We start from the raw sequence: 14,417 nt of genomic DNA, 5'->3' as shown, positions 1-14,417 counted from the left end.
TGTTGTTAATTAAACCCTGCAACATTTCACCTAGGCTATTGTTTGTTCCTGTCAGGCAGCTAATGAGCCCCAAATTATCTCAGCAAGAGACAAAAGCCCAGAGGATGCTCTATGCTCAGAGGAGTCAGAGACCTCTTGTGTAACTGAAGAGGAGTGCCGTGCGCTTCGTCATTTTTTCACAACAGAAAAACAGCCAATGTGATTGTCTAACATTCAACAGAATGAACAAAATAAGAGTTGTTTTTGTTTTAATTCAAACTGCAGTTGCTCATCTTTGGCCATTTGAGGGCAGTGCCAACATTAGCATTGGAATAACAACGTTGGAGATTATGTGTAGCAATAAAAAGATGCTTAGTTACACACAAACATTAGGATTCATATCTATCGCTCTTTGCAGAGGTAAAGTCCAGTATTCATGACTTTTTAAGGACACATTGGGAATCATCAAGTTTATGCTGCGCTCAATGCATCCAATATAAATCTACATAAATCTGCAGGGATGATGCTTAAATTTCAAATTTTCATCTCATTTTCACGCTCTTCCCTTATTGTAAAAGTGTAAGTTAATTTTTCCTCCGTCTCATTAAGTATTGTAAACATCCAATCATCCAGACCAAAGCATGCTTAGAATAGATTAATTGTTGCAATAACACATACTGTATATCTAGTTTACTTATTCCTATTTCTTTGGTTTCAAAATAATGACTTAAAAAGTGTGATAAACTTTGTTTCAGTGTGGTAGTAATACTTCTACATGTCATTAAAATTCTAGTCTTTGGAGCTGCAACAATTTTTCTCACATTAACAGGCTAATGAGCTGTGGTTATTTTTCATGAGGTGTCAGATTGAGTACCAGACAGAGACCTGCGGTGATGATTTAGATGCCGCTTCTCTTCTTGCATATTGAGTGAGGTGACTAATTGGCCTATTTTCAGGATAGAGATTTAATCATCCATTAGGCCTTAAAAATTTCTGCATTGCCACCCCACCACACATTTCTCAGAGAAGGAGAAGCTCAATGGCGCATTTCCAGTGTGCCCATTTTTTGTGTGCAGCCTGTTTGGTAATGTGCTGGTGTCCGCAGAGACAAGCGCCGCTGACTTACCGGGCGAGTGAAAGTGAATGTGAAAGCTCAATCACATTGTAAATTGTACAACAGAGCAGTGGAGTCTTGCTTGGCCGTGGAAGTGGTAAGATGAGGAGGAGAGAGAAAACAGAGCTTTTGTGTTTATCAACCACACTACTGCCTCCAACACGCTGTACATACAACATACTACGATCTGAGCAAAATGAAGGGTTGCTAATTAAGATGCATAATTTTCAAGGCGTAAATGATGCTTTCAGGGAAAGCAGGGTAAAAAAAAAAAAAAAAAACACATCCCAGCTGTGCGGCACAATAAACACCTGACGGTGGGCTTTGCAGTTCTGTCACGCTCTGCTGTTGCAGCCACCAACAATCAAGCATTCCCACCTCAGGCACTCCACGAGCAACAATTTAAAACAAACTCCCTTTGTTCTCTCCTGCTTGCACTCCCCCCTCTCCCCAAGTCATCCTGACTTCCCGGTGTAAAAGGCTAATGCATCATCTATGAAGGAAGTGTGGTGTTCGGGGTGAAATACGAGTGGACATTTGCCTGCTAATGAACAATTTAGCTTTATGTGTTTAATCAGACTCAGAAGCAAACAGACGAGTGTTTTTTTTGTTAAAACGCCTTATCCTACCAAATGCTCCCTTGTCTTCCATCCATCAATTTTATGTATGCAGTTCCTTTGCATGGGTCTAGGAGACATCCTGGAACTTAATTTCTCTAAATCCTGGACAGATAGCTATTGAGTTCAAGGATCAAATTAAGCGATTTTGCATTGTTGTTTGTGAGGCAGTATTTGCAAATCGCGCCTCACATAAACACATTGAAAAGCAAAACTGTGTGTGGCTACTTCAATACTGCAAGATTCACCTGCTGCATTCCTAGTGTAATTTTGTAATTTTTGGCCCAAGGAGCAAATTGTATTTATGATTTGGATTTTAAACTGTACTTTGAACATAATCTGACATTTTATACTTTTTTTCCCGTTATATAATGTTATGATTTTAATTACTGCATAATATTCTCTTTTCAATTACAGCAAAATTTGCTCTATCATTATATTGTTAGCCAAATATCACAGTGGCTAAACAGCGACTCCTACAGTCTTCAATTACTCTAATACACATTTTGGGTTTGGTGAAGAAACTGCTATCCCCAGAGAGAACACATCATTTCCACATGACCCGTCATGAATGTGAATGAATTCTGTAACACTTGGTAGACAAACACGGCAAAAATACGCATTGCCCGAATCACGTCAAGTAACGTCCCTCAGCACTGGTTACATGTTGACATTTGGACACCAAGGGGTCAGAAAGGGACACAACTTACAATAAATAAATAAAAGAAACAGGTCGGGGGGTGTTGATGGTCCAAGCCTTGAAAGACAGGTATGTGTGACAGTTGGAGAAGCAATACTCATTGCACCAGGCGATCCCGACAGTGAGGCCTTTACGAAACCATCAGGGAGAAACTAGCAATTACCATGGAACAGGATGAGTAATGCAATTTTCATTTGATATATTTAATGGTGCAGTTGCCTCACATTTGTGTAATCCTGAATTATTTTTTTTTTTGTCATACAACCTGGCAGCACCAATGAGGTCTGCAATTACTCCTAGCCTGGCTGCCCGTTTGCAGATAATCCCTTTCAAAGTGATTCATGAAATAAAAATAACAGGATCACATCTCATATGAAAATCTTGATTTATAATGTGTGGCCTCACACATTACATGCTTAACAAATTGATTATTTATAACATTTTTTCCCCCTTATTTACACCACCTGAAATGAAAACGGGAAGAAACTATCCAGCACCGTTAAGTGCTTTAATGTGGACTATTTTAATACAAACGAGTTTACACATTTGGAATGATTTTAAAACTGAATGCACCTTTTTGCAACCAATTTCGAGGCGGCTCACTGCTAATGAACAATTTTTTTTTGGAGTCCGAAATAAATAAAGGATAGCAGTGAGTCTATCCATTCCTTTTTTATTGTCGTCATTATGGTTGGAGATATGCTGGAGACTTTTCACAGCACACATTGAGTGAGTGGCAGGAGCATGTTTTGGAATGTGTGTTTACCAGTTGTGCCGACTTTTTTAACCCAATACATGGCGTTATCAGATAACATTCATTTCAATGAAACAGCTTCTTGATGCTAGTGTACAGAATTTACCTTGGGCAGCTGTGGCATTAACCTTGCATTAGTTCATTTTCTAAAGCATTTTCCTCACTCAATTCTCATTTTTCTCAGTCTTAATTTTCAAAGGGTGATGCTGTAAACCAGTAATAACAGAGAATGGATTTACAAGCAGGCGGAATCCCCCAGCGAGACTTGCGGCCCAGAACAATAATGAGCACATAGCAAACAGAAAATTTGCCATAAGCCAAAAGAGAATGCAAACACAACGCACACTGACGCAATGGAGACTGCACAAGCCCGACACGCGTACACTCCAACGCACACGGGCACAGGGAAGATGGCGGAATCTTCCCAAAGCTTGTGTAACAACATATGTTTACAGGTAATTAAAAGAAGGTCCCAGGTGGTTCTCCTGTCATATTGAGATAGAACACACCAAGCAAATTACCAGCCTGGCTTTCGACATACGTACAATGCTGTGCGTACATTATGCGATATCTTGGTGAGCTGCTGTTGTGATCTGGACTGATCAGTAATATGTGTACAGTATGTGGTAAATTATATCACTGATCAGTAATTTTTACCATTATTCATCCATATTCTGACTACACTGTGGTAAGATTCTTTTGATTATATGGATTTGCTTTTTGCCTGTGATCTATGATTGTCCTGCAAGCAGTCCAGTGTGTAGTCTTGTGGTCCTAAACAATCTCCTATGCTATAGAAAATGCTAAAAGTTACTTTTTCCTAATGAGTGTTTTTTTCCAGACTCCAGTAGTTTTATTGTAAAGTAAAATTGTATTTTTAGGTTGACCAATGTTCCATGGGCGTTTCTAGCAAATTTTCTGGGCAGTGGTATGTGGGCGCAAACACCCCTAAATTGAATCTCGGCCCCCTTAAAATCTGTTTGAGATTGTTGATGTTTTTATATAATGTATGTCCTTTTTCAAATAAGTTACTGAAGCGTATTAACATCTAGTACTTCCTTGAAATGCAGTATTTTAATAGCAAAATTACAGCGCACACTGCCTGCATCAAAAATGGTTTGCTTGCCCCACCCAATCCCCGCCACCTCAAACTGACTTCGCTCTGATGAATATGCTGCCTTCCAGTGATATACAGAAAGTAAGGAGTGGATACTTGGCTTATGTTGAACATTTCTTACCATCTAACACTTAGTACGTTACCAACACCTTAATATCATTACCAGTTTTTATGGTAGCACGTCCGCCTCACAGTTAGGAGGGTGCGGGTTCGATTCCACCTCCCTGTGTGGAGTTTGCATGTTCTCCCCGGGCCTGCGTGGGTTTTCTCCGGGCACTCCGGTTTCCTCCCACATTCCAAAAACATGCTTGGTAGGCCGATTGAAGACTCCAAATTGTCCCTAGGTGTGAGTGCGAGTGCGATTGGTTGTCTGTCTCTGTGTGCCCTGCGATTGGCTGGCAACCAGTTCAGGGTGTCCCCCGCCTACTGCCCGATGACTGCTGGGATAGGCTCCAGCACGCCCGCGACCCCCGTGGGGACTAAGCGGTTCAGAAAATGGATGGATGGATGAATTTAATTGTAGCTCACTGTTTTTATTATACTAAGTGAGAAGTTGTATCTCGTGTTTTGCAAGTTGGGAAACATTATACGTAGGTGGTCAGCACCACTGTCCTGTTTGAAATAGAATGGGAGAAGCTAGCTTCTGAGATGACTTTGAGCTGGTAGTGAGTTTCAGCCCGCCAGCGTTTGCATGGCGAATGCAAGGACATTGCGGTTTGTATTCTTTCAACAAAAAGACATTTGCCCCTGGGTTGGACACTCTAAGGCTGCTCATTGTAAGCAAATGTTTGCCGAGTGAGTCGTGACATCAGCTGTCTGAACTGATTTATGCTCTCTTTTGTCTCTTGCAGAGACAGACATATTGCATTCTGATCACACAGCCAAAAAGAATGACCAAAAGTAGCAACAAATATTACATGAACATGGCAGATTTGTAGTAAATGATTTGTGATTTTGAGCACCTCCAGTGGGGAAAAAAATAATTAAGTCAGCTACCAGTTGTGCAAGTTCTCCCATTTACAAGATGAGAGATGCATGTAATTTTCATCATAAGTACACTTCAACTATGAGAGACAAAAGCGGAAAAAAAATCCGGAAAATCACATTGTCTGATTTTTAAGGAATTTATTTGCGAATTATGGTGGAAAATAAGTATTTGGTCAATAAAAAAAGTTCATATTAATTCTTTGTTATATACTCTTTGTTGGCAATAACAGAGGTCAAACATTTTCTGTAAGTCTTCACAAGGTTGTCACACACTGTTGCTGGTATTTTGACCCATTCCTCCATGCAGATCTCCTCGAGAGTGGGAGAACCTGCACAATTGGTGGGTGACTAAATGCTTTTTTGCCCCACTGTATGTACCTAAATAAAATAGAATGGCTGCATAGTTAGAAATTCTTCATGAATTTGGGAGGATGTATTGAAACTCAATTTTGTATAAACTGGAACTTTTCTTTGGACGGTTTCTATTCAACTGATTCTAGTGCCCAAAAGTGCAGATTCAAGTTGTTCAGATCAACTGAATAACGCCAAAGTCAGCTTCAAATGTTAACCTTTTACTGCAGACCCATCTTGTTTTTCTGGTATTGGTGTGTTCAGATGTTTTTCATTTGCACTGTGTTCATATTTCAGATGAACAGACCTAAAACACACGGGAATTTTCGCCTTAAAACAGTCTCAGTTTGCCTGTTTTTTTGCTCATCAAAATAAAGTGTGAACATGAACACACCCTCACTTATCATAGGTCTAAAGGGACGTTAGAAAAGATCTTTGAAAACCATTGCGTACTTAACTCTGAGGATTTAAACACTGAACTCTGAGTTTATATATCCCCTAAAGTCACTATAGTCACTTCATGTTTGCCATTAACTGTCAAATGATGGTTTTTGCTCCACGCCCGCACCCCCCTACTCTGCCTACCAAACAAGGTGCTGACCACTACAGTCTTGCACTAGAACCATCTGGCAGAATGTCTCAGACCATCCATCCATCCGTCCGTCTGTCTGGTTGTGAATCTATTGCTTCACCTTTGGCCTTCACAGAGGTTTGCGTGGGGTTGTGTTTTCGCTGAATGTGAGAAGCACCTGTCCATCAGGTGGAACAGACTGGTGTTTCTCCTCAAATTGGCTCCATGTCGCCCCATTGATGAGGAGGACAGAGAGGTAGTCTTTCCCCAAAGACCCCATTATGGCAAAACCTGGGGTTCTCTGCCATCAACACATTTTGGTGCCTTGTGAGGACGATCACAGCTTATTAAAGTGGAAATAATGACTGCTCTACCTGCAGCATGAAACATTTAACAAGGACAAAGGAAATTTCTCAAAGGTGATATGTTGAAAGGAGGGAATGTGGACAACACTGTCGACACTGGAAGTGAAAAATGAACCTGATTTAATTTGAGCTTTGAGGTGACTTTTGCATCTTTAGGTGAATTTAAAGAGGAATGATACTGTCTACAGTGAAGGGCATTATATGTGAACCTCCTCAGAAATGGCCTTTAAAATACGTTCAACATGTATGAGCAAGCCTCGAACCGTCATATAGTTTCAATTATTTTCCCTCCAAGTGTGCTTACAATGTATCACACATTTTGGATGTCACCTTATTGATTTGTTTTCCTTTTAGTTTAGGCAAATACGCTTTTTCTGGCACCTTGGGAATATTGTGGGGAAAGCAGCCGAGTGAAAATGTTCTCCATCAAGTATGATTGGATTGGATTTTGGAAGATAAATTGCCAGGACAAGAGTTTATCCCGATTACATTGCCATGGGGTCCGCGTCTTGCTGCAGGCATTCTGGTGAGCTTCTTCCATTAGACGAAGACGTTGAGAGTGTGATCAAAAATTTGATAAACGCAACGGGCTGAAATTTCACCAGCAAAACCTCCACAAGATTGCTTGACTACAGTGTGACACCGCACAGTACTTATGTAGTTATTCTTTGATGCAACCTGTGTGATTTTTGTGTAATGGAAGCGGGATTTCATCTCACTTTCATCTTGACACCATTTACCAAATGTAGTGACAATGGCAATCCTTTCAAACATGGACTGCAAACATGGATTCAGTTTGTTGTTAGACATATACACAGACATACTCTTCATTGGACTCAGAGGGCATTAAAGTGACAGAGAGCTGAAATTAAACAAATATCCAAATAGTATTTTAAAATACCTGACACTTTACAGGTGGTTCGTGTGCTGCTGATGTCCTCAGTACAAATTTTCATTAAAACTGCATTTCTCTTCATTGCTTGATTCTGTTTTGCATCTAACAATACAGAAATTGATGACATAAAGTAAAATGCATCTTACTTTTCCCAGAGTGGGGCTCCACAGATATGCCAAGCTGAAAATGCAGAGACCCAAAAGGAGGAAGACAAACACCAGAACCAGGCCCACGCGTTGGTAGATGCGGTACTTGGCCTTCTTCCCTTTAGCTGCCTCAACCTGTAATTGGTGAGATTGACATCAGTATCGTTTTTTTGCTCTCTTTTTTGGGGGGAGTCAAAGGAGGCAAAACAGCTTGTGAAAAAAAAAAAGTATAATAAAAATATTTCCAAGGCAAACTTTTAGGTCACTACCATATGATAATTTGGGAAAAGACAAAACTCTTGAGGTCAGTTTGTGAAATGACATGCCATGTTCTGACAGACCTACCAAAAGCAGCTTTAGTCAGACCTATTTTGATTTGTCTTCAAATGCAAAATGAGGATATAAAATCCCCACATTTTAAGCGTATACTTGATAAATGATATAGCATTTAAAATCCGTATGATGTCAAACTAAAGAACGCGTTCTATTGAGCCTTTTCAGATGATATGGTTCTTTTTGTTTCATAAAGCTGTGATCTGAAGTAAACAACAGAGTGGAAAACATTTGAGATGCAAGTAAAGTGTTGAGATGCTGCCCCAAGTAGAGGAGTTAAAGTTTTCTGGGGTCTTGGGGTTGCTTTGTTTAAATGATTTCACAGTGGTGGTCCCCCAGCAAAGTTGTCAGCAACTCCATATTAGGGGATTAATTAGTTGATACAGCACATGGCCAGGTTATATTTGCTGATATGATCTTTTAATTTCAAAACATTGCATTCCAAGAGATGGCAACAATTTTGACCCTTTGCCAGTCCTTTTAGTTTCATTCATTAAAAAGGAAATGGGCACATCTAAGCACACATCGACCAATTTATCTTATAATGTGCATGTCGAAAACCATGACGCAAAGGTGAGCAGCTACAATCTGGAGCTTTAACTTCAAAGTCACTATAAAACCTCTTTTCTTCTGGCTCTCTTCTTTTCTCACATCGACATTAAAATAACAAATGACCTTTTTGACTGTGGCATGCTACAGGATTTATCCACTATTTATACCTCCTGAAGACTAAACTATTGCTACCCTGCTTGAGCAGACCACACGGATGAGGGGACTGCAACAAGTTCAACGGAAAGGTTACAATTATTAATTTATTTTTTTTCTCTCAAATTTAATTTTACTCTGCCCACTTTCAGCGATTCCTTGAGCCTGACAGCACAAATTAATAAAGGCAAGCTTTTGTTCCAGCAGACTTTCTGTAGGGAAAAAATGAAAGCTTCTCATTTGCACTTTGTATTGTGACTGTTCAGCTGAAGTGGGCTGGACAACCGCCTGACTTCTTTTGATTACAAAAAGACACATTCGTAATGCACTCTCGGGCATCCCATTCATGCTTTTCTTACGTTCCTTTTATTGCACACTTTCAAGGTGTTGCAATTCATCCATTCAGACATTCGGACAGCTCCACCATGTGTGACCTGCATAATTTGTGCACAACCACCAAAGGCGCGTGATTCAGTTAATTCCAATGGCAGCCCTAATTACCGGATCATGGAGTTTTATCCAGATCCGTTTTGAAAATTTGTCACATTTTGATTATGAAATTAACTTGCGTAGTAGATCCAGAAGTTATCTTTGCCAGTGGCGTGCACGTGACTCATCTATATATGCCGCTGTAAAGGAGCGTGTGGTTTTTGCATTCACTTTTTAATAAACCCAGTACAAGCAATTTAATCAAAATACCATGCTCATAACGGAATGCTGAGGAGACAATGTTGCCAAGCAACGCCCTGCATGCGTGGTGCCTCAAATACAAAAATCTATAACTCAAGGCCCATTATTGCAATTATTGTATTGTTTGTGACCTGCACTTCAGCTCTCAGTACCATCGGCATGTGGAAATGGTCCTCACGGGTGAAGACAAAAGTCTTCTGACATTGATCTTTGTTTTGAACAATGATAAAATGTCGACCTTCTGCCAACATTGTAATGTACTCGACAATATGCAGCCATTGGGCAGTCGATGAGCGTAGATGCGACAGGTATGCTTCCCAGCCCATCCATACACCATTACTACAAATCAGCCGAGTCTTGCTCTCAAGGGATGTGAAACGATTAAAAAATGTGAAATATGATGTTTCACATTCGGGGGGCGCGACACATTAGTACAGCCTCTTGAGCACAGAAGACAAAAAGATGCTTGTCGTTGGGAGAATGAGCACACTGGCAGATTTCAAGGAACGCCTGAACCCGAAGTGTGTACGTTTCTCAAGGGTGACACACTTACGTTGATGGGAGACTGCACAGCCAAAAAGGTGCGCTATAGTGTGCTTTTTATTTTATTTAAGCACACGGGAGAATTTGCCCCTTAATTACATAGATATTTGATTAAATTGTTTGTGTGGGCTTGCTGGGGGATGGGGCACTACTCCCAATTAATGACATTCGTTGTATTATCTTTTTACTAGTGATAGCCTTTGTACACAACATGCAACAAGAGGGAACGACTGATCTAAAAACAGATATTCCTATATTTTGAAATATTTTTCACATAATACTTCACTTTCATTATTTTATTTGTGTACGTTTCCGACTTTTTTTGCACCCTAGCACCCTCTATTGAATGCACCAACCGTTGAATATATGATTTCTACTTCCATTTGCAGATATAGGAAGACGTAAACATTCTTAGTTACTAAACTAATATATTTCAGTTACCTGTACTTGACTTGAGTTTTTGTTTTTCTTAAAATTGTTTAATTTTTCCTTCAAAATATATCAATATTTTCTACTTTTTACTTTATCACCAGCTTGTTCCTTGTTTTTTCAATGTCCGTACTTCTTTACTTTAATGCAATTAAAGGAGTTGACTCAGTACTTCTACTTTTTTAACAAAAGTATTTGTTCTTCAACATACAGTGTGTAAGTACTTTTGGACTCTGTCTAAATCCAAATGAAATGGATTGTGTTGAACCTCAAGTGTTTTACAGTAATGTACGCCTCTTAAAAAACAAGTACTCTTTAATTTGCTGTACTACCAGTTTTACTGTTTGGGAGAACAGTAGCAAGGAGAGCAGCAGTGAATATGAATAAAGTTTTCTCTTTCTACTTACACTGCATGACTTTGGTAAGAGCACGAATGTATTTGCCATTAATGCATTCCACGGATGTGACACGTCAGTGACAGTGACCATAAAACGTGAGGTACTTCAAAGTGGGGCCTGCTGGGGAGCGTACGACTCTCCTGGGGCACCTTGCATAAGCTCTGAGCCCAGTGGAAACTTAACTGTCTGCTGTTTCGGAATCAAGAGACATAGTGGGGCTCGAGAGAAGAGTTGCAGAAAAGGCAGCGATGGCGACCGACTGAGTGGTGTGAGAGTGCGCAGCCCCCCTGTCAGCTATTGTTTTAAAGGTTTTGGAGTTCAGAATAAGGCAAGAGCTATGAGGAGAATAGCGCCTGCGGCCCCCCCGCTGTTGCTGTGCAAAGAATGATCACTTACTCGGGGAAACAGAAGAAGCAGCAAGCAGAGATGGCACACCAAGACATAGTCAAATGCTTAGGTATACATTTGAGATGATAATCAGCCACCCCCATCACTTATTCATCTTATTTAGGATTTGAATCTGATGGGAGTCATGTCTTTGTTATTTGCATGAATATTAATACGACTTCAAGGTTACTCTATTGTGCAGAGGATCTGTAACAGGTGAAAAGAGCACATATTTCACAGCCAAAATGCAATTTTCCATCTTGCTAAGTAATAGTGTGAGGGACAAGTATATACTAGATATAAATAAAAAAGTGGATTCAAACTTTAAATTCTGAATAAACCCAAAGCACTCAGCAGAGAGCGAGGCACGCTTTCTTTTTTCGACACATGCAGCCTTCACTTTATTCAAAGATCACATTCTCTCTCCCTCTCACTTGATAATGAACTTCTACTGCCACCGTATTTTAATTTGTTTTTCCTGGAATAGTTCACAGGTGATCAGCTTTTTGAATACAACACAATATTTTCTTTAAAAGAACAGTTAATACCAAATGCAATGAATTTCCCCTCCACTATTGAAAAATAAATTAAAAAAAATACTCACATCATTAAAGAGAACCTGTTGGCTGCTGGACTGGCTGCTCGCCTCCATGATGCAAGCCTGCAGAAGGAATGTGTTCCGATCCTCTAAACTTGGAGGGAAAAAAACAACCTTCTTCTCCGCAAAGCAAAAGAGTCACAGCCTCATTCCATCACGGCAATTTGGGAGGGGAGGGTTGCTTCTTAGGCGGAGTGGAATTACTGCAACATTTGTGATAGCCATTAAAAGTCAAGGCATAAGTCTCCCGTATGCCTGCACTCCTTTCAAAGGTGGAACGCTACCAGCGGCCCTCTGGTGAAGAAATTACGCACAGCATGGATGAAATAAAAGCACTATCTTATGGCAAACCCTTTGAGTATTTATCTGATATCCCTGATATGCATCTTAAAGTCTATTACGCTCCTAGGAGGCACTAGAATGTCTCTTTTACACATATGCTCGTCTGACTTTTGGCCTGCTAGTAAGAGGTGGCAAATTAAGGTCCAGTAAGCAAAAAACATTTCAGCAGTTTGGGTTTAGCCACAGGTGGTTCGACTTAACTGACAAGTACACGAGTTCCGGGAGCCCAAGTACCTGTGAAGCATCCGTGGCTTAAGTCAAACTGCATTAGGGTTCTTAGTTTTTCCAGCCAGATTTGCCATGATACATCCACCCGAAGAAATGAGACGGGGTATGCCTGTCCTCAGCTCTGTACACCTGCTAGTGTGAAACTGTTGATTCACTAGCACAGTGATTGTCAGTGAAACATGGCACATGTCCTGTGAGGGATCATCAGAATGTATCTTTGTTCATTTGTCAATGCCAGTGACATTTATTGACAGTTTTTTTTTATGATTCTGATGCAGACTAGAGTGTGCCAGTACTTTTGTTCAGCAAATCTTGTGAGACCTGAGCTCCCTGAGTGTTTTATTGTTTATTTGGCATTTTATCTATTTATTTGGTAATGCTACCACAGAAAAGCACAACAGTCATCACTGAGATTCCACTGTATATGTATTTTCTCCTTTAACCAAGTTGTGACTTCAGAGTAGTAATGATTTTTTTTTCTCTTTAAATGCAATAACTATTGGACTGGCTATAAAGGCCTTCAGGGGATGGCTGAATAAGTGATTGAAGCTCTTCAAATAATGCCATCCTGAAACTTTATTCAGCTCTTGGCGAGCTTTATAATGTCAACCGCTGATACCCAGTTATTTGTCTCATATGTCCAATGCGCTGTTGAAAATGCCATCGAGACTCCATAAAAGGTGTGATCGTACTGTTATATATTTATTTTTTGCCAGGAAAAAAAAGGTGTAAGGAACATTTCATTTGTTTACCTCAGCCTCTCATAAACTTTGAGACCTTGTGACATGATGATATATGATTAAGGTCATGGACAGGCGTGCTTTGCTGACTTGCTATACTGTCTTGGCATCTGCTGCTTCCTGTAGATAACTTGGGTAATAACACTGAAAAAACAACATAGTGTGAAAAGAAAAATAATCCCACTGTATAATTAATCATATCTGATAACACCTACATTTACTTTTATTTTCCTTTAGCTACAATGTGGAAAATCTCTTGATGCAAGACAATCGTAAATTTTCTGAATTGGCTGCACTCCTTGCAAAAGTGGAACACCTTAAAAAGTCTTGTGCTGGAGAAATTATCCATCCATCCATTTTCTGAACCGCTTAGTCCCCACAGGGGTCGCGGGCGTGCTGGAGCCTATCCCAGCCGTCATCGGGCAGTAGGCGGGGGACACCCTGAACCGGTTGCCAGCCAATCGCAGGGCACACAGAGACAAACAACCATTAGCACACGCAGTCACACCTAGGGACAATTTGGAGTGAGCAATCGGCCTACCAAGCATGTTTTTGGGATGTGGGAGGAAACCGGAGTGCCCGGAGAAAACCCACGCGGGCTCGGGGAGAACATGCAAATTCCGCACAGGGAGGGCCGGAAGTGGAATCGAACCCGCACCCTCCTAACTGTGAGGTGGACGTGCTAACCAGTGCGTCACCGAGCCGCCGGAGAAATTATTCCAAATGTAAATAAGTAAATCATAATCATCTGATACTTCCTTTTGGCTTTGTATGTTTGTATGTTTGTAAGTTTGTATACTAGCAGCAGCCAGGATTTAGATTTAGCAAAAAAAAGGAAAATAATCACAGAATGACAACATCCCTATTGTATAATAATAATAATAATAATAATAATAATAATAATAATAATAATAATAATAATAATAATAATAATAGGCTCGGTGGCGCACTGGGTAGCATGTCCATCTCACAGTTAGGAGGGTGCGGGTTCGATTCCACCTCCGGCCCTCCCTGTGTGGAGTTTGCATGTTCTCCCCGAGCCCGCGTGGGTTTTCTCCGGGCACTCCGGTTTCCTCCCACATCCCAAAAACATGCTTGGTAGGCCGATTGAAGACTCCAAATTGTCCCTAGGTGTGAGTGTGAGTGCGATTGGTTGTCTGTCTCTGTGTGCCCTGCGATTGGCTGGCAACCGGTTCAGGGTGTCCCCCGCCTACTGCCCGATGACGGCTGGGATAGGCTCCAGCACGCCCGCGACCCCCGTGGGGACTAAGCGGTTCAGAAAATGGATGGATGGATGGATAATAATAATACAAAGAAAACAATAAACGTTCTACTCGGCAGCTTTACCATTCCTATGCTAGGAGAGGTATCTTTTGAAAAGAGCAACATATTGTATATCCCTGGATCTCCAAACAAGTTCCTTAGCGT

The 14,417-nt window shown here is 40.7% G+C and overlaps 1 protein-coding gene across 1 annotated transcript in view; it reads right to left on the bottom strand.

The window, feature by feature from the left end:
- Nucleotides 1-11,847, bottom strand: part of tnmd (tenomodulin) — a 49,013-nt gene extending 37,166 nt beyond the window's left edge. Inside the window, exons 1-2 of the mRNA XM_049755222.1 lie at nt 11,686-11,847; nt 7,597-7,731 (exon numbers count right to left, since the gene is read on the bottom strand). Of these exons, the coding sequence (XP_049611179.1) occupies nt 7,597-7,731; nt 11,686-11,733 (183 nt within the window). The 5' untranslated portion in view covers nt 11,734-11,847. The remainder of the gene's footprint in view (nt 1-7,596; nt 7,732-11,685) is intronic.
- Between the last annotated feature and the right edge of the window lie 2,570 nt (nt 11,848-14,417).

The sequence above is a fragment of the Syngnathus scovelli genome, chromosome 1, assembly GCF_024217435.2.
Source record: "Syngnathus scovelli strain Florida chromosome 1, RoL_Ssco_1.2, whole genome shotgun sequence".
In the NCBI taxonomy this organism is placed as follows: Eukaryota; Metazoa; Chordata; class Actinopteri; order Syngnathiformes; family Syngnathidae; genus Syngnathus; species Syngnathus scovelli.
Note: the sequence above shows the minus strand (reverse complement) of the source record. Positions and strands in the feature narration are given on the sequence as shown.